Below are 18,660 nucleotides of genomic sequence, written 5' to 3'. Positions count from 1 at the left end.
TAAATGGTGGTTGAATGTGGTAGTGCTAGAGGTTGCTGGTTCAATCCTAGCTGGTGTCTTTTTTTTCCTTCGCATATCCGCTAATCATTGTATTGCTGTACATCACCATGCTAGAGACTAACTATGTCTGATATGATCCAACTAAAAACTGAGCTATAGTCTTTTATAGCATGAGCTTCTAGCATGTACTTGGCTCTGGTCTTGATTCTGGTCTTGGAATGGTCTTGGTGGTCTTGGTCAAGACCAATGGTCTTGGCCAAGACCACCCACCCGGCTTGGCCAAGACCAACGGTCTTGACCAAGTCCATTGGTCTTGATGTACTTGGAGTACTTGGTGGTCTTGGAGTACTTGGCCAAGTACCCCAAGACCACATTCAAGACCATGACATTTTGCTGATGTACTGATGCTCTAGTTTGCGGTCTATCAAACAGATCCTCTTGCTGGCACCGGCTTTGCTGTGAAGATCCTGGACCCCAACACTCAAGAAGCCGCAATCTGTGAGAGGCTACAGATGAATCTCGAGTCTCCAAATCATATGATACCCGCTGAGGTCATTCGGTCGCCGTCTCAGCCGCCACTCCTCTTGATGCCATGCCTGAGCCGAATAGATAGTGTACCTTTCCATAATGCATCATTAAGCTTTTTGCTGTCTTTCTTCCATCACATCGCTGAGGTGCGTGTTCCGTACTGTGATCATGACACCTAAACTGAGAGACACGTGTAGGGACTCGAATATCTTCATCGTCACCATATAGCACACTTGGTACGTCTACTAGAAGTCACAAACATCTCTAGTGCTCATCATAGGCATTCATAGGACATGTGCCCTGACAATCTTGTTCTGGCACATGATAGGCATACGGTGGCGGACAGACGAGTAGAGGGAAAGAAGGTCTACATTATCGACTTTCATACCTCCAGACAGCTCGAATCACCTCCTGGCACTCAACCTGCTATCGTCCTTCCATATACCCAGATCGATCCCCCATCTGGCATCAAGCATTTTGATCCTTACTCATGGGACGTGTACTGTCTTGGACACGTCTTTGAGAATAGACTTCAAGTGCGTCTTTTTAAGGCGGCAGCCGACCGCTTTGTCTGACTCTGCTATTGATGTGTATAGGTATTCTGTCACAGTCGCCCGGAGCCGCTGATCGTTCGCTGGCTCATCCGGTGGTTGATTGGCACCGAACGTGGATGCAGAGCTGCATGCCGTTGCCGTCCTACCGCATGGCGAGTCCGTCAGATGCTGACGTTCATGCGAGGGCTTGTCTACACGTTAGAGCTGCTCTCAAATCTTCCTGCTATCTTACGACGTTTGTTGCCCTGACTGAGCTTGCGCTCTTCTGTCTGCGTATCAATGCAATTTTGTAACTGATGGTGTTCCTTGTTAACACGGTATTCCACACCCCAAACTTGTTCCCTCTATGGATCCTGCGTCCTCCATGATGAGTCTCACGTACTACGGCAATCGCACGTGTCCGTTGTTCTCAGTGAACGATCGTTGAAGCAGCGCGACTTCATTGTAGTTGGTGCTCTCTTACGTATCACACTTCAACCACGCTACTGAGCCCAAGGTATATAACGGTAAACGGATACGACATTTACGTAGATAATGGGAATGTCGCCTAATGAACCGCTACTAACTAGAATCAGTAGAGACCCGGCTAAGTGAAGTATTAGACATACTTCCGTACGCAGAGAGACGTTGGATAGGTAATACTCACGATGGAACTGTCGTGCTGGAGTGGAGAACATCAAGTGGCTTTGGCGGTGTAGGTGACGGTGTTGGGCTTTTAGAAAATGATCGATGCAGCTCACAAAGGCTGTCTTGTTCACATCGAAGTCGCTGGAGGGATAGGAGACGAAAGGAAAGAACTCCGTGTCGATCCCTGAGCCCGGGAAGGTAATGCTGTACGATAAGTTAGGCAACGTGGGGGGTCGGCCTGGCTGAGCCGGCCCTGTGTAGCCAGTCTTGACCAAGCGGATGGTGAAGCCCTTGTCGTCAACGAGGGTCCATTCTCCTCGTCCCTTGGCGGCTTGAAAGAGATTGCTGTGGTATGAGTCATTGGAGACTGTGTCCTTCAGAAAGCGCAAGGCGTCGCGTAGAGAGAATTGTGCCGGAGCTGTCATCTACTACCGGTGTCTAGTTACAGGGGGAGACGAGGCCAGTGTGTCAGACTCGGGACTCGCTGTACCACAACGAATTTATTCTGTCAGCTCACCGATGTTTGGTAGAGGGTAAGACGCAGTGATATGGCTCGGGGGCGTAAGCCTTACTTGCGGAAGTTATGGTGTTGTTCTGACTTCACGAGCCCTTATATAGTTCGCACACGCCGTTGTCTTCCGCATATGGCATATCAAGACCTCCAGTGACATCGATGGGTGAGTGGTCATCTGTGGTCTACTTTAGACGAGCCCAATGCTTCAGCAAGGAATCTTGGCGAGAATGGCGTTCGAGAGCTCAGAATAGAATACCACACTCAACGAAGCTGATGTTCCTCGTGCTGAGTCGTGGACCGAGTCAGAAAGGACACGTTTGGCACACTTTCGATGGATCGTGTCATTTTTGGCTGAGAGACGAGACATAAAAGCATGGAGTCTATCACGCCATGTGTAACGCCGCAACTTCTAGCGTATTTGGGTTCCACGCGATTACAGGCGACTTATGGTGTGCTGTGCTATTACCCGAAAGGAAAGAAAACTGAGACCCTCTTTCTCCCGCGGATATTCATGATAGGCAGGTAGGCACTGGATCTGCGAACTCCCGCAATAATTGATATGTACCAGGGCTGTGTGTTTGAATGCCTCATAGGCTTGCGGTCTGGAGGCCTCCAAGTGCTCTTGTGATCCTGCACGCAAGTCTGACATGCACTGATAGCCACAGGTTAGCATCTAGAAACGTATGGAGCTTTTGCGTCCTTCCATCGGAGCAACGGATTCCTGAGATAGGCAACGATCGACCGGGCGCAAGCTGTGATCAAGGGAAGGATGACCTGCGCAGCCCGGATTGATTGGGACGCGTCACTGCCTCCACCATGTTCACTGACATGATCTTCCCATATGCGCCTGTTTGGTACAGAGAGTAGACAGTGGTCGGCCGTTAGGTCGCCTGCGCCAACTTTAACCTTTCGCCACATCTTCTTTCTGGTCATCGCCTATCTAGAACGTTCTGTCGCTCGCTGTGGGGTATTGATCGCCGGACTTGGCATGTTTCGCGTAACGAAGGGTCAGAAGAAACCGGTCCAAAGGCTTGCTTGCGACTTGACATGTACGTTTGGTCTAGCAGTCATGCCTGACACGGACTAAGCTCGGGCAGGGTGATGACTTATAGTATGGTTAATGTCATCGTAAGCAATACCTGTGAACGGTATGTAGAGTATCCTCACGCCATTCATGTGTCGAAGCGTCGAAATATCTGTTCCAGTCTAGAGATACAAGCTATTACTTCGGTCCACGTACCGGCACCCCTTCGCCAGTCTGGTACTCAAACGACTTTGATGTCTTCATCCACACCTTTCTTCTCGATATGGGACGACTGTTCGCTTTCCACAAGCTCGTCGGCGTCTTCACTCGTTATCGCTTCGGCCAGGAACGTGTCCTTTGCAGGGAATGCCAAGGATAAGACCGAGTAAACGGTCAATGCAACGGTGAACTACACGAGCAATCACGGCGGTATGAGCTGATGACGTTTTATATCATGAGGGGGAAGGCGACGTACGCCGAATATCCATGCGAAGTCGAAGATCTTCATGGCACCACCGACGGCGATCTTCGGATTTATTGAGGAAATGAGACCCGGCATATTGGGAGGCACAGAGAGCAGGATAGCGACCACGGCTCTCCAGTTCTACCACAAAGAGGGGCGTCAGGAGCGATGTTGACATGACCGCAAGGAGCGACTCACAAATCCATACGTGTACCTATAACGTCCATGGGGCCGGTACATCGAAGGCACGTCTACCTTGCCGTGGTGCACGATCCAGTACTGTACCTCGTTCAATCAGCGCTCCTTCGCAGGGAGCAGGGGGCATCTACTTACGTCCGCGACCATGATCCCGGCAAACGGACCCAAAAACACCGTATACCCATTCATAAAGCTCAGGAACCCCTGCGCGCTCGCGAGGATCTCCCACGGGCACAGCGCCCACCCGCCCAAAATCGCGCAAATCACCTGCCCGCGGCGGATGTTAATATACCGCGGAAAGAGCACCGTCATGTCATTTGCGGCCGACAGCGAGTTGGCGGAGATGTTCGTGCCCAGGGTGGCGAGTACGAAGGAAAAGGAGGCGAAGAACGCCGCGGCGCGGTTGTCCCAGTGGTCGATGAGCTTCAGCGGATCCCAGAGCACCGCGCCGCCGTAGAGGGACATGCCGGCTGAAGTCACGGCGATGCCGGTGAAACCGACGAGCGTGAAGGCGACAGGGATGATGACCAATTGGACGCGCTGCGCTTGCTCGTTCTTCGCGTAGCGCTGTGACAATGGAAGCGTCAGTCCGACGTTGGAGTCTGCGTCGGAAGGCACGAGGTACGCACGGTGAAGTCTGGGATGTTGACAGCGAGGGTGGAGTAGATGCCCAGCGCACTGTTCAGCGCACTAAGCCATGCGTATGACATCGCACTGCCCGATAGCGCACTATGCTGCTCGAAGAGGCCCTTGCTCGACGGGACCTTGACAAAGGACCATATGAGCATGGCCAGCCACGCGGGCGGAACGACGAACGCCTTGATCATGAACAGCCAGCGGATCTTCTGTGGAGAGACGAGCATTAACGGGAACTGGATCAGCCAGTACAGGAAGTAGCACATGATCCCTACAGCGCCCGAGTCAGCTCCGACTTGCATTCCGCAATGAAGAGACATGCGTACCAGCAGTCGTGATGTTCGCCCCAGGGGCCAACCCGTTATGCAGGTGCGCGAGGGACGGCCAGATGGCCTTGAGCATCTGATACACGCACTCGGACCCGGTATACGTCTGGATGCCGAACCAGAACATGGAGAGCACGACGCGGGAGACGACAGAGAAATAGCTGAACCAGAACCCAAACGAGGAGCGGTTCAGCACCGGGAAGCTGACGTGCAGCCGCGCGCCGACCGTCCCGTTGAGCACCATGACGATCGAGATGATGATGTGCCCGACTGCGATGGCGGGGAGAGCTTGGCGCCTAGATATATCGCGGACGTCAGTCGATGCTCGGGTCGTGGGCGCGTGCAAGAGGGTTTGGAGGTGCCCCGGTGTCCGAGATGGGGTTGGAATGCACTGCGCACCATGAAAGCCCAGTGGCGAGCATGCTCGACGCGAGCTCCCACACCGCGACATTGGTCGCGTCCGACACCCAGTACGCGATGTAGTTGAAAGTCGTCCATGTCCGCTGTCCATCGTGAACCATCAGCACCTCCTCATCTCGCCCAAGCTCAACAGCAGCACAAACGACACTTACGCCCTTGGGCGGGACGGGGTCCATGTCCTTGTTCGACCACCTGCTGTTCGGCGCGAACGTCGACGGCTCCGGCTCGAGCACCCACGCCTCGCGGCGCGTGTACGGAGCCACCTTCTCCAGCGCAGAGATCGCCATCCTTGAGAGATTTAGAACTTGAAAAACCAAGTCTCGCGGATCGGACGCGGGGCGAGCGTTGTCGGCTCGGGGTAGGTCAGAGAGCGGAGGACCTATGGAAACATCCTGTCATCGCGACGGCGTATATAACGGATTCTGTCGTGGCTCCAGAGTCCGGACATGGTCATGCACTGTTATCGCCGGGAAATTTGGCGGTGGGTGGGGACACTGCGTAGTTAGTGGGTGCGGAGACGGTCGGAGGCAGGGATCTTGGCGCGCGGGTGCGATAAGAGGCTCGGTTAATTAAATCCTGGCGAGATAGGCTGAAATGGAGATAAGTAAACCGCGGGAGATAAGCTGGAGGCCTCCTTCGGCGTGTAAACGGAACGCCGCGGTACCAGACCAAGACCAGCATGGCGGACTCCGACTCGAAGACAATGAAATGGCCAGCTATCAAACCAAGGGAACATATAAATCGTGCAAGTCTTTGAACGAAGCCTGATATCACCGATCCATTGATGTACAATAGTACAAGGCCTGGCGCATCTAATTGACAAGGTCCCTGGCAGCGTAATCCTCCACAAGCGATGCACAGATAGAGACGAAATGGAACGTAAGCGCAGGCACGTAGACCTCGCTCCTGCTCAGCCCAAGGGAGTCCGAAAGCTGTTTACCCGTAGACGTCGCGCCTCCTAACCCGAATTATAGCGAAGCGCCACCGCAAGTCTTGACGGTCTGGCCGGTGATGTACTCTCCCTCGTCCGATACGAGGAAGGAGACGAGCTTTGCGACGTCCTCCGGCTCCTGGATGCGCCCGAGCTTGATGTCGCGCTTGACGCGGACGGCCTTGGCCTCTCCGACGGTGATGCCCTCCTGTAGGAGCGGTCAACCAACTCGCCTCGTCTTGCAACTAGGAGACCACTTACGATCTTCGCGAGCTCGCGGTCGATGTGGTCCCACATTGGCGTGTCGACAATGCCCGGAGCGTACGCTGCACAGCACACCAGTCAGCATCCCACCCATGGCGCTAGGGCGCTAGGACCGGAAGTGATTCCAACACTCACCGTTCACGCGAATGTCGTACTGCGCCCACTCCTTGGCGCACGCCTCCGTGAAGCCGCGCACGGCGAACTTGGTGCCGCCGTACGGGCCGAGGTTCTCCGCAGTGCGGTAGGACGCGATGGAGCCTGCGCCGATGATGCGTCCGCCGAAGCCCTGCTTGACCATCTGCTTGGCGGCGAAGATGTGGGTGTTCATGAGGCCGAGGAGGTTGATGCGCACTTCGTTCTCGATGAACCTGTCGTGCGTGCGTCAGCATAGAATTGTCATAGAACATCAAGGTGAGCATACTCGGGCGTGCACTCGAGGAGAGGCCGTACTTGAGTAACGCCTGCGTTCGCGACGCTGACGAACAGCCTGGGGCCGAGCTGTTCGACCGTCTGCGCGATCGCGGACTCGATCTGCTTCGGTTCCCTGACGTCTAAGTGGGAGCGCACGAGGAGTCAACGAGGCGGCTCCAGAGACCGAGATGGGACGGTGCTCACCGACATGGACGCTGATGGCCTTGCGGCCGTAGGACTTGATCTCGTCGATGACGGTGTCGACCTTGGGCTGCGCCTGGGGGATGTCCGCAATGGAGATGTCGTAGCCGTCGCGCGCGAGGCGTGTCGCGATCGCACGGCCAATGCCCTGGCCTGCGCCGGTGATGAACGCGATGCGGTTCAAGGAAGCCTTGACGGGGGATGCGAGGGACATACTGGCAAGCTCACACATAGGACGGTGGTGGGCGGTGGGGAGTCGAGCAACGGGCGGAGCATGCTGCTGGGGTGCTTTTGAGCCTGGAGGCAGGCAGGTGAAGTCGGTAGGCTGCGCCGGACCGCCATCATGAGAAAAGGTGCGGGAAAAAGGGTTTGCGATGGTCATGAGATGGTTCTGGCCATGGGCGGTGGACGAGCGGATGAATCCCTCCATCGGCCCACGGCGCGCCCATCCGCTCTCCTCGTCACCCCCCGCCCGCAGTCACAGGCACGTGGCCAGACGCGTTAAGAGGAGACGCGATCAGGTCATGGGCAGTCACGCAGATTGGGCAGTCCTTCCATCCTGGTTTTTCTCCTGTCTCTGTCTCATCTTTTATAACTCGACCCTGCCACCGCCCGACTGCCTCGTCCGTAGCCTTGTCACCACCACCATGACGAGTAAAAGGAGAAGCGGGCGTAGCTTCCACCCAGGCAGCCCCATGGACACCTTCCTGGCTTCCAGCGAGGCTGGCTTTGAGAGCATAGAGGTCCGAATCAACCAGGGCAAGGAGGAGGAACGCAGGCGACAAGCAAAATGCACCTACTGCCAGAATGAAAGCGGCGACGCCCTCAAGAATTGCTCACGCTGCAAGTACGTGATTATGCCCTGTATATTTTGCTTCGACGCTCACAGAGAAGTTCTCATCAGGGCGGCGCGGTACTGCGACGAGGCATGCCAGCTCGCCGATTTCAAAGCGCGGCACAAGCGCGAGTGCGCGAACTTTGTCAATCCCCCGACTACCAGCTCATTCCTCACCACGCCCGTGGCAGGAGCGCGCTACCCCCAGCACCCGGTCTTCGCACAGGGGCACGAAGACGGCGTCGGATGCTGGGTTAGCGTCGCAGGACGCATCGACTGCGAGTAAGTTGTCAGCTCCCATATATGCGGGGCTCAATAAACGCATCTCTTCCACCACAGCCTCGGGGCGCTGAGCGAGCCGGTAGACCCCGCTGCAGACATCGAAAAGCGACAGATCCAGATGGCCACCAGCAGCCCCAACAACGGCATAGATGTCATCCGCGACTACAAAGCCGCCCCTCACAGCCTCCTCAACCTCTCCGTGCTCGTCCAGAACCGGCGCAAGGAGAAGGGCGCGGTCTTGGTGTTCGGTTCGCGCGCGCAGGCCGTCAGCTACGGCTCGACCGCAGACGTTGTCCTGCGCGGGACGGCCAAGGGAGATAACATCGCAAAGTTCACCCGTGATCGGTGCGTCAAGCGTCCACCCTGTAATGCAACTTTGACCACTGAAGCGCAGCGCCTCCGCGGTCACAGCGTGAGGTACGTTGCGGCGGGAGTGGCTATTGATCCATGGGACAAGGTCCCCCGGCTCCAGATTACCCATATCAACGGACAAGAGGTCAGCACGCGTCGCCCTCCTCCTATATGCCGTGTTCACCATCAATATTGATTTGCTGTTCGACAGGTCAGTGCAAAGAAGTCGCCCCCGCCACCCGCCATCAAAGACGCCAAGGAAGGCACCATCGCGCTCGACCCAGGCGAACACGCCATCCTCCACCTCCAGTTCCGCGTCGGGGACGGTCACCGCATTGCCAAAGACTGGGAAGCGATGACCTGCATCGAGTCCCTGCGCCTTCCCTACGCCCTTTGGGACGGCGCCTCCCCGCCCAGCTCCCTCGTCCCCTCCCTCCCGCTCGCACAAGCCCCCATCCCCGCCCTCGCCGAAGGCCAGCAACGAGGGAGGGCGATCACGGCGCCGCTCGATCAGCGCGCGGTGAGGGCGCACTACGCGGACTTCATCGAGCACGGCGAGGAGGCGTACCTGCGCTCTCACTTCGGGGACGCGCGCGCGGACATGGCCCGCACCATGGAGGGCATGATGACGATGATGGGCGAGCTGTTCTTGGGGCAGGTCGCAGAGGCTGGTGGGACGGACGTGCTCGTGCAGCGGCTGCGCGAGATGGGCATGGGCGAGATGGCGGACAAGATCGGGGCGAGGGGTCGGTGAGTTCCTGGGCGCGTGTGAGAGTCGAGGTGAGTCAGTGAGTGCACATGGGGCAGATTGAGGAGGGGTACGATAGGTGATGAGGTACGCTTGGTGTCCTGGCGGAATTACGTTCCAATCAACTTTCTGCCGACCGTTTCTGGTGGAAGTTGTCGGGCATGTACCGTATGGATCCTACCAGAGTTCTGTGGGTATGCAAATCCGTCGAACTTCCGCTGTCCTGTCAGAAAATCACCACCACGTGTGTAGTGAGTTTTCTGCCGTTCTCATGTCCCAGACGACTCTGGACAGGAAGGCTCCATGGAGCCCCGCCCATTGCAGGACGGTTGATTCCGACGACTGCGGTACGTGTCGCGCATCAGAAAAGCAATGGCAGGTGGCTGTGTATTTGCGCGTAGTGCATACCCGCGAGTCTCGAGTCAAGGGACATATCGGGCTCCTACACGGAAGGTGGACGTTTTTCGAGTAGATGAAAGTCGACGGAAAGGGGAGATGCAAGGTCAACTTTTGGTGAAAATGCGGGCTTCTGAACAGAAGTCATTCCTGAAATTGCGGGTGGTTGCCTCTTGGAGCCTCTGTCTATGTCAACCTCTACTGAGATCAGATACCTCGAAACAGTTCGCACTTGCGATAAATTCAGACAATCAGTGTCAGGGACGATGGTTTTACAGACGCTGAAAAACAATCATGCCCCAGGATGGCATGAATCGAGACTTCAAATTCGCCGCTGATTTCCTAGATATGGCTGTTCCTTTGTTCGCGTCACTCGCACCGAGGCCCTCACACAAAGCAATTCGCAATCAGTGGCAAAGCTCCTATCAGAGAATACAATGGATGACAAGGTCCTTATTCTCCTCGACAATAGTCTCGCTAGTACAAGTCTCATGGTTCGACCGCCGTATACGTAAACAGAGTGAACGTTAAACATGTGCTCCGGCAGCATCTAGACCCTGAGATGATACCATCGCTGTGAGAAAGTCTCAATATCGATATATGAGGGTATCTCATTTATTTACAAGCGGTGAGGGCTGCTAATGCCTGTATTTGCATGAACATCAACATAACCACTATCGGGCTGAGTGACTTTGCTAGCTCAGGACCCGACCCGGAACCCCTCGTATCTTTCATCCTAACACCGCCTCCTTTGCTTCTTTACAGGGTTAGATATACCGCTCCGTCTTCGCCAAATCCTGTTTCCGTGATATCCCTTTGTTCTTCTACTGCTCATTTGCAAATATGAATTTGTCCTGGGTGAGGTTCCCATGCGATCTGCAAGGGTCCGTGTGGTCCGTGCGCTGTTTTGGTGGAGCTCCGCTTCCGAGGGAAGATCGAGCAGTGCTGATAGCAGTAGATTTGTGCCAGCGATGTTGTACAGCATTGTTCTATATTTGAGAGCAACAAAAGCCTTTGAATCATGGGAAGTTTGTGGAGCGAGGAGTGTCGCAGCCTTATAATCTCTGGATGCTCAGAGCGTTAGAATCATAACAACCCCCAGGCCCTCCTCCCCTGCCGTCTTTGCGCTCTCGGCACACCGCATTCCTGCTGGTAAGCACGGCTTTCAAATATCTATACCTATACTATGCTGATACTGGAACAGCATCATGGCTTATAATTACGACCAGAACGACGACGACATGCCTACAGCGTACTCGGGCGTCAAGTTCCTGAGAGAGGAACTTGAGAAGTCGACCGACATGGCAGTTTTCTCGGCTTCCAACTCTGAGGATCAGCTTTCCGTGCTCTTCAAGGACAAGTACGAGATAATCCTCGAGAGGACTGGCTATACTGCCTACGAGCCTGTCCCAACTATCCAGTGGACCGTCACTCTCGAGAGTATCGCTACCACAGTCTGGCGAGCTTTCATCGAGAAGCCTTCGACCTCCGACCCGGCGGTCAACAAGTCCGCGGTCTTGGCTTGCCTTGACTACTTGCTGGCGCATCCCTTTGAGAGCCGGACGACGAAGGCGGCTCAAGCTTGAGACCTCACTCGGTTCGGGGAATAGGTTGGTGAGCACAGCTCATCTTTCCATTTGATTAATGGGTGCTAAGCCTTACACTCCCGCATAGCTTCGAGCGTTCTAATACCGATGTGTAGGGCACCGCCTGAATGTTTTCCTATCTCTGTCTCGCCCAAGTGTGGGCCGTTGTAATGTATTGCTTGGCCTACTGTTGTACCTGGTCAGGAAGTTGTTCCTAGTCATCTGAGTACTGAGTACCCTTCGTTTCGTGAGTAACGCATGCCTCAACCCAAATCTGCGGTACGGACCTAGAACACAAAAACAGGTATTTCGTGTAAGCAGCAGACACCTATGATGCAGTCGGTGAAGGAGTGCATGACGGTGTATAAACGGCTATAGACGATCGAGAACGCGTAGAAGAGTAAAAGCGCAACGCCGAAGTATCTCCTCTCGAAAATCTGGCCCTGAACAAGGTCACCGATTTCTGCAGAGATCGCCCTGAAGTCACATAATGTTACTCACATATTCAAGGCTAGTGAGAGTAGCGTACGTGGAATGTGTCTCATTCGCACTGATGCATAACTAGTCACATCCCTCTCAAATACACATCCCCATGGAAATGATATGGAATGTAATAAGACAACAATAAATTACAGAGCGCTAAAGTCGTCTATTGTCCATGATTCGTGAATAGAGCCTTGGAAGCAATGTGATCGCTTGTCTAGTCATATACTGACGATCCGTGGCGCGTGCAAGGTTTTGCGAAGTGTGACGATCTTCCCAAGGACATCGCACACATGCACTGCCCATCGGATGACGGTCAATACCTGGTGTGCTCGCAGGGCCGTTGGACGGCAATGGCAGGCAACAGTACAGCCACGTTCGGTACCAATAAGCCAGTCGATATACCGACAGGCGATCCATGGCCACTTCGGTTTACTCAGGCAATGGAACTGCATGGGTGGAGAAATTCGGTAGCTGCCCAAAGGATAGTGGTTATGACATACACACCTTGAGCCTATTCCGAAGCAGGTATCCTAGACAATACACATCCCAGGAATATGGATCGAATTGTTTGATGTTGGGCGGTGGCCTTACTTGGCTCTGTGGTAGCGTTATGGCGGGCTGAATACCTGGCGGCAGCTGCAACTGTTGCGACGTCTGAAAGTCGATGAAGTAGATCTTTCCTAGTTCGACCCGTCTGTCCAGAGTCATAGAGTTGTTCACTGCGACAACCAAGTTGTTGACGCATACATCCTCAAGTAACATAGTGTCAGCGTAACAGCTATCCCACAATTTCGTGCACGTACTAGATGTACAATTTGCTGAAGATGAAGATGTTGAAGTCCCTGAACAACGGGGGATCAACTTCAGATTACTCGTCATAGCGCGGCCTTCGATTCACCTCGACGATCTGGGAAAAGAAATACAATACAAAACTCAGGGGTTTGGTTCGCAAACCAACGCAGTTGAGAGGCGACAAGCAAGGCATCAAGAGCAACGGTGGCTCAGACGGAATAACCTCGCTAGGTATGGCATGATTCGGAGAGCGGAGATCAGCCTGGAGCCTCTCAGAGATATCTGCCTCTTGGCTCTCAGGACTAAGAATCTTGACCACAATGTGCGGAGCATTGCGCCAAGAGGTTTCATAGACAACAAACTATGAGACGGTTGTGAGCGACGCACTCTAGCTACTTCAACGGAAGATTTATTCACTGGTTTGATAGGTCCCTCCAACGTGATTCCCCGACGCGTGAGTTCTGCATGATTTTGTAAAAATTGCGGAACCTTGAGGATGGAGTTTTCCGCATTATTCATGTATGCAAAGAGTGGTAAGGGTGTGGCGTAGAACGATATTGTGGCGGTAGGGACGAGAGTTAGGACAACAAACGCCTAGCAGCTACTAGCGCCTTTAAGGCCCCATCACGATATCACCCACCCTCAGAACCAAACATGATCAAGCAGGAGCCCCTATGCTGAGGAGATTGGCCCATATCAGAATGTAAAGTCTCGGTGGCCACCACTGATTGAAACGGCTCAAGTTGTCCGAGCCGTTACTCAAGTCTGCATGTCCTTCGTCTCACTGCTGTTCACGGAGCGCCTGTTCCGAGTTACTACAACTCACAAGTACGCCATTCCACTAAGATGTAGCGCAATCATAATCGGATATCTGTGAGTGCAGCAGTGCCCAGGCCAGTGACGGAGAGACGGCTTCGGCTTCGGACTCTAGCAGCGTCGGGCAGGGGACTTTGAATGGCTCGGACCGTAGTCAACTTATAATCAGTTGGCATGTAGCAAGATGTTCAAAGTGGCATCTCATAGTACTGTAATCCTACTCCCGAATACAAGATATTTGTTGTTCCCCGAGCTTCAGATCCTGCCGAAGCAGAAATGAACATGCACGGGCCAGAAACTCACTGAGAGTAACCCCTACGTCGGACTCACATATCCAACGACACCTTCGTTGGTGTAGCCTAACACGTTCACGAATTCGTCCACCTCCGCCTATTCGGTCGTATAGAAGTCGAAGTTGGCCTCGTCCATGTCCTTGTAAAACCAATATAACGGCACCGTGCCGCACTCCTGGTCCGCATACACGTACCCCACCACGCCCTGGCTGACATAGTTCCCGCGTCCCAACACGACATCGCGTTGCGTTGTGTTCGCCGTATAGAGATAGTCTGTTGACTTGGCTCCGTACAAACGAAAGAGCGGGATGGCCGTGGAGCCTGGGTGTCGGACGGGAGGATCTGCGCGGCGACGCCCTCGGAGATGTAGTGTTCGGCGCCATTGATGAAGGCGTTCATTTCGGTGGCGTTCGTGGTGTAGAAGTGGGCGGTCTTCGAGTTGAAATACGCACGTAGGAGCGGAACGGTAGGGTACCCGCAGTCTGGTATTGTTGCAAGCTATAACAGAGCGGCGCGTCAGTAGGAGTCGCCGATGCAGACATGACGTTGTGCTTACCTCTAGGGCGGCACGAATTGCGGGCGAGGCGGAGACCATCGCGCAGAGTGTGGAGAGAACTATAGTAGCGGCAGAGAACTTCATTGTAGCTCTTCTGTGACACAAGAGTGCTGCATAAAACGTCGTGGGCTGTAGAGGATCTTATACCGTCCCCATGGCCGAGTAAAACAGATGTTTGGCTAGCACTCAGGACAGGAGGAATGTCAACAACACTGAGACGAGGCCGGTTGCAAACTTACCAGTCAGGTGCAATGGACGTCTTGCCGTAATACGCCCTCTCTATATGGTCTTTGCATGGTATGTAAACTTCTCATCAGAAGAGTTGGCTATGGCAGCACCATTGATGTTCGCGGAGGCCGCGGTCTTGGAGCTGGAATCTGTGCATGACTGGCGACTCGCTCGCTGATAGGCTGTTGACAATCTGACAATCATAGGTTCCTCGAAAGCAGTCACATATTTTGATGGGACTCTGCAACAAGCTGAGATTGAAGTTGATAGCACGAACAACACGGACCTCCGGGGCATAAAGTATGAGCGTCCGAGTAGTCTTCTTACCGACAGAGACGTCCGAGATTTCCGACGTTGCGCTTTCCTTGCCGTTTTCCACTCCTCGGATGATTCGGGCCTCTGTGCTCGCGAGACGGGCCTCGTCCGAAGCCATCAAGAGGATTGCCTTGCAGTGGAAAACTGCGCCCTGATCTGCCCCTGCTCGTCATGCGTCATAGCGGTGTTCTGGCAACAGACGTGGCCGCCGTCGGTCTAAAAGTGAAGTCAAAAGGGAGACAGAGGCATTGGCAGCAAGGACAACAGGATGGAAGCAGTTTGAACTTCGAACTCGCTGTGCCTCGTAGCGTAGCCGACGCGTTTTTAGCGCGTTAGGCCGAGGAGGGATCACAGTCACAGTCTCTGCTCGCAATCTCGTACTCGTTCGCAATCAATTTTCGAGTCCTTTCCTGGGCGGGGTCAACATGGGACGTGAAACAGGAGACCATGACAGGCGAAGAGAGGAGAGGCAAGACAAGACTCTGACCACATCTCGTCGCAGCAGAACAAGGAGCGCTAGTCATCTTACCCTAACCCTCACCCTCACCATGTCCTTCTACACCCTCGTCCCTCGCGTCCGTGTTGTCCCGTCTTCCTTCTTGCTCTCTCTCTCTCTCTCGGAAGCGAACTTCGTTGGCTTTTTGCTGTCCTAATGCTCTCCGGCGCATACCAGCCGTCTGCTCTATATAATAGCGAACCTTGGGCTCTGCGGCGGCGCTAACTTCCCAGTGTGCGGGTTTACGGAGGCGTATGCGAGGGAGTGAGCGCAGTGTGACATCCGCGCCGGCAGTGAGTGTATCAAGACTTGTGGTGGTGCTTCTGTTTGAATTCGGTGAGGAAGGTCGTTTCCTGAAGCATTGTTAGGCTACAGTGGACTAGGTAGGAGTGGGGTCTGCGTGTCCGCGTTCGGGTCGTCGTTCCTCTCCCTTCGCGCTCGAGATGTGCCAGGCTCTGTATGATGGTACGTCAAAGCATTACTCTCATTCTTACCTCGCGAGCCCCTCGCTGTGAGATAATTCTCACTGCTTCCTGATGTAGGAGGGGTTTCACAGAGCACTGATCTTTTCGCATGCACAATATACCATTCGTGAGGTCTCCTGCTAAACGCTTCAAATGGCAGCCTCTTCTGCTCAAGGTCCATCGGAGTTACGCGTACACGCCAGAAATACTCCGTCGTGGTGATTGGATGCTTCTTATCTAGGTTCTCGTGCTCTAAGCTGCCCAGTCTACATCCATCGTCCTTCTCCTAGTTGCACTATTGTCTAGGCTGGCGTCGGGGTCGCATTACTTGGGTTCAAAGTTCTGAAAGTCTTGACTCTGGTGTCTGGGATGGAGAAGATACTCGCGTATACGCGCCGCGAGGCGTGGGTGCTCGAGCCGGAGCCATCGACGTTCGCGCCGAATAGTAGGTGGTCGAACAAGGACATGGACCCCGTCCCGCCCAACTGGGTGAGTACTGTTCATCTTCCAACACTGAAGTACAGGCTGCGAAGAGTGCTGATGTAACGCGCGTTGACACTGCTAGAGGACATGGACGACGTTCGACTACATTGCGTATTGGGTGTCGGATGCGGCGAACGTCGCAGTGTGGGAGCTTGCGTCAAGCATGCTCGCTATTGGGGCTTTCGTGGTGCGCAGTAGATGTTCAATCGTGTCTCTATGCCATCCTCCTCTTCCATGCTTACACCTCCGAACCCTCTCGATTGAGTGCGCACGAGCCGAGCATCGACTGACGTCCGGTATACCTCTAGGCGCCAAGCTTTTCCTGCCATCGCCGTAGGGCACATCATCACTTCGATCGTCATGGTGCTGAATGGAATGGCCGGGGCGCGGCTGCACGTCGGCTTCCCGGTGCTGAACCGCTCCTCGTTCGGGTTCTGGTTCAGCTATTTCTCTGTCATCTCCCGCGTCGTACTCTCCATGTTCTGGTTCGGAGCCCAGACGTATACTGGGTCCGAGTGCGTGTATCAGATGCTCAAGGCCATCTGGCCCTCCCTCGCGCATCTGGATAATGCTTTGGCGCCTGGGGCGAATATCACGACTGCTGGTCAGTCGGGTCTTTCTAGCATGTGGAGAAGGACATGCGAGAGCTGACGGAGAATGCAGGGATCATGTGCTATTCCTTGTACTGGCTCATCCAGTTCCCATTGATGTTCGTGTCACCGCAGAAGATCCGCTGGCTGTTCATGGTCAAGGCGTCCATCGTCCCACCCGCTTGGCTTGCCATGCTCGTTTGGTCGTTCGTCAGGGTGCCATCGAATAAGGGGTTGTTCGAGCAGCCTAGCGCGCTCTCAGGTAGCGCAATAACGTACGTGTGGCTTAGTGCGCTAAATAGTGCGCTGAGCATCAACACGACCATTGCCGTCAACATCTCAGATTTCACCGTACGTACCTGTTGCATTCCAAGACTGCCCAGAACCTAGCTAACGCTACGAATTTCCCAGCGCTACGGCAAAAACGCGCAAGCGCAGCGTGTGCAGCTGTTCATCATCCCCACCGCGTTCACTCTTGTCTCGTTCATCGGCCTCGCCGTCACTTCCGCCGGCGTGACACTCTACGGCGGCGCGGTGCTCTGGGACCCGCTGCAGCTCATCGACCACTGGGACAACCGCGCCGCGGCGTTCTTCGCCTCCTTCTCCTTCGTGATTGCCACCCTCGGCACGAACATCTATGCGAATTCGCTGTCGGCCGCAAACGACATGACAGTGCTCTTTCCGCGGTATATCAACATCCGCCGTGGGCAGGTGATATGCGCGATCCTGGGCGGGTGGGCGTTGTGCCCGTGGGAGATCCTTGCGAGCGCGCAGGGGTTCTTGAGCTTTATGAATGGCTATGCAGTGTTCTTGAGCCCAATTGCAGGGATTATGATTGCGGACGTGGGTGTATGCGCTCTCTTATATTGCACTCTGGGTCGCTGATGCGACGTGCAGTACTGGATTGTGCACCGAGGCAAGGTTGACGTGCCGTCGATGTACCGACCCCGTGGGCTGTACAGGTATACGTATGGCATTGTGAGTCATTTTGAGGAGCGATCGCGAGTTGTCCTCAAGTCCGTCTTTACCTCAGAACTGGAGAGCCGTGGTTGCTATCATGTTCTCAGTGCCTCCGAACATGCCTGGCCTGATTTCGTCAATCAACCCGAAGATCGCCGTCGGGAGTGCGTTGAAAATTTACGACTTCGCATGTATATTTGGGGTACGTTGCCATCCGTTGACGACGAGAAGTTGCTGCAGTAGCTGACCAGCTGACAATCCTTGTACAGTTTGCAGTCGCCCTAACAGTGTTCTCGGTCTTATCCTTTGCCTTTCCGGCGACCAAGACCTTCTTACGCGAAGCAGTCACGAGCGAAGATTTGAGAGAGTATTCAGAAAGCGAAAGGTCATCGCACATCGAGAAGGGCGTGGATTCAGGTATCTTAGTTGTCTGATTGATTTGACCAACGCAAAGTAAGAGTTGTTAGGTGTTTGATACATTCACGATAGGTTTCTGGATTCATGTTTGCGTGTTGTCTAGAGGACGAGAGCGTGTCTGTGAGGTCGTTCCATTCCCCCACCAACTCAAAGATCACTTCTACCCTAATGTTCCATCCGTCCACAAGCGCGAACTCCGAACCTGGTCCGCGGATACACCCTTTCGTGACGTTGGTACCGATTGGGGGGACAAAATCAGACGCCAACAGTAAGACGACTGCCTTGCTCAACTTCGAGACCGGGAATATGCCACTTCCAGAGGCCAGCACGGCACTCCGCAAGCGCACATCACGAACTGGGACAGCACCGTGACGTGGGCGAACGCTACACGACCCGTTCAGTAGGCACGAGCAGGGAAAGGTCTCAGAGGGTACTCGCAAGGCTGTATTGAAAGACCAAGAGGAAGGTG

The 18,660-nt window shown here is 54.4% G+C and overlaps 5 protein-coding genes across 5 annotated transcripts; 2 read left to right on the top strand and 3 right to left on the bottom strand.

The window, feature by feature from the left end:
- Positions 1 to 3,348: 3,348 nt before the first annotated feature.
- On the bottom strand, positions 3,349 to 5,766 carry DICSQDRAFT_178528 (NCS1 nucleoside transporter family). Its single transcript, XM_007362729.1, has 8 exons — positions 5,443 to 5,766; positions 5,270 to 5,373; positions 4,871 to 5,166; positions 4,538 to 4,815; positions 4,044 to 4,475; positions 3,909 to 3,989; positions 3,723 to 3,851; positions 3,349 to 3,656 (listed from the first exon to the last, which is right to left on the bottom strand). The coding sequence occupies exons 1-8, from the start codon at positions 5,575 to 5,577 to the stop codon at positions 3,489 to 3,491; spliced, it is 1,623 nt and encodes a 540-aa protein (XP_007362791.1). The 5' UTR covers positions 5,578 to 5,766; the 3' UTR covers positions 3,349 to 3,488.
- A 492-nt stretch (positions 5,767 to 6,258) lies between these two features.
- Positions 6,259 to 7,311, bottom strand: DICSQDRAFT_52786 (NAD(P)-binding protein; the record flags this gene model as incomplete). The annotated part of the gene is made up of 5 exons (XM_007362728.1): positions 6,259 to 6,429; positions 6,483 to 6,547; positions 6,621 to 6,853; positions 6,907 to 7,036; positions 7,092 to 7,311. 5 exons carry the CDS (start codon positions 7,309 to 7,311, stop codon positions 6,259 to 6,261), a joined length of 819 nt encoding a protein of 272 aa, XP_007362790.1.
- A 481-nt stretch (positions 7,312 to 7,792) lies between these two features.
- On the top strand, positions 7,793 to 11,295 carry DICSQDRAFT_167141 (uncharacterized protein; the record flags this gene model as incomplete). Its single annotated transcript, XM_007362727.1, has 6 exons — positions 7,793 to 7,944; positions 8,002 to 8,214; positions 8,272 to 8,559; positions 8,626 to 8,710; positions 8,777 to 9,315; positions 10,914 to 11,295. The coding sequence occupies 6 exons, from the start codon at positions 7,793 to 7,795 to the stop codon at positions 11,293 to 11,295; spliced, it is 1,659 nt and encodes a 552-aa protein (XP_007362789.1).
- A 2,484-nt stretch (positions 11,296 to 13,779) lies between these two features.
- DICSQDRAFT_167140 (uncharacterized protein) lies at positions 13,780 to 14,277 on the bottom strand (the record flags this gene model as incomplete). The annotated part of the gene is made up of 3 exons (XM_007362726.1): positions 13,780 to 13,887; positions 13,980 to 14,180; positions 14,239 to 14,277. The coding sequence occupies 3 exons, from the start codon at positions 14,275 to 14,277 to the stop codon at positions 13,780 to 13,782; spliced, it is 348 nt and encodes a 115-aa protein (XP_007362788.1).
- Positions 14,278 to 16,110: 1,833 nt separating this feature from the next.
- On the top strand, positions 16,111 to 18,208 carry DICSQDRAFT_52927 (uncharacterized protein; the record flags this gene model as incomplete). The annotated part of the gene is made up of 8 exons (XM_007362725.1): positions 16,111 to 16,230; positions 16,307 to 16,418; positions 16,541 to 16,828; positions 16,888 to 17,165; positions 17,226 to 17,657; positions 17,712 to 17,792; positions 17,848 to 17,976; positions 18,044 to 18,208. 8 exons carry the CDS (start codon positions 16,111 to 16,113, stop codon positions 18,206 to 18,208), a joined length of 1,605 nt encoding a protein of 534 aa, XP_007362787.1.
- Positions 18,209 to 18,660: the final 452 nt, after the last annotated feature.

The sequence above is a fragment of the Dichomitus squalens genome, assembly GCF_000275845.1.
Source record: "Dichomitus squalens LYAD-421 SS1 unplaced genomic scaffold DICSQscaffold_4, whole genome shotgun sequence".
In the NCBI taxonomy this organism is placed as follows: Eukaryota; Fungi; Basidiomycota; class Agaricomycetes; order Polyporales; family Polyporaceae; genus Dichomitus; species Dichomitus squalens.
This window is presented reverse-complemented; position numbering and strand designations above follow the sequence as displayed.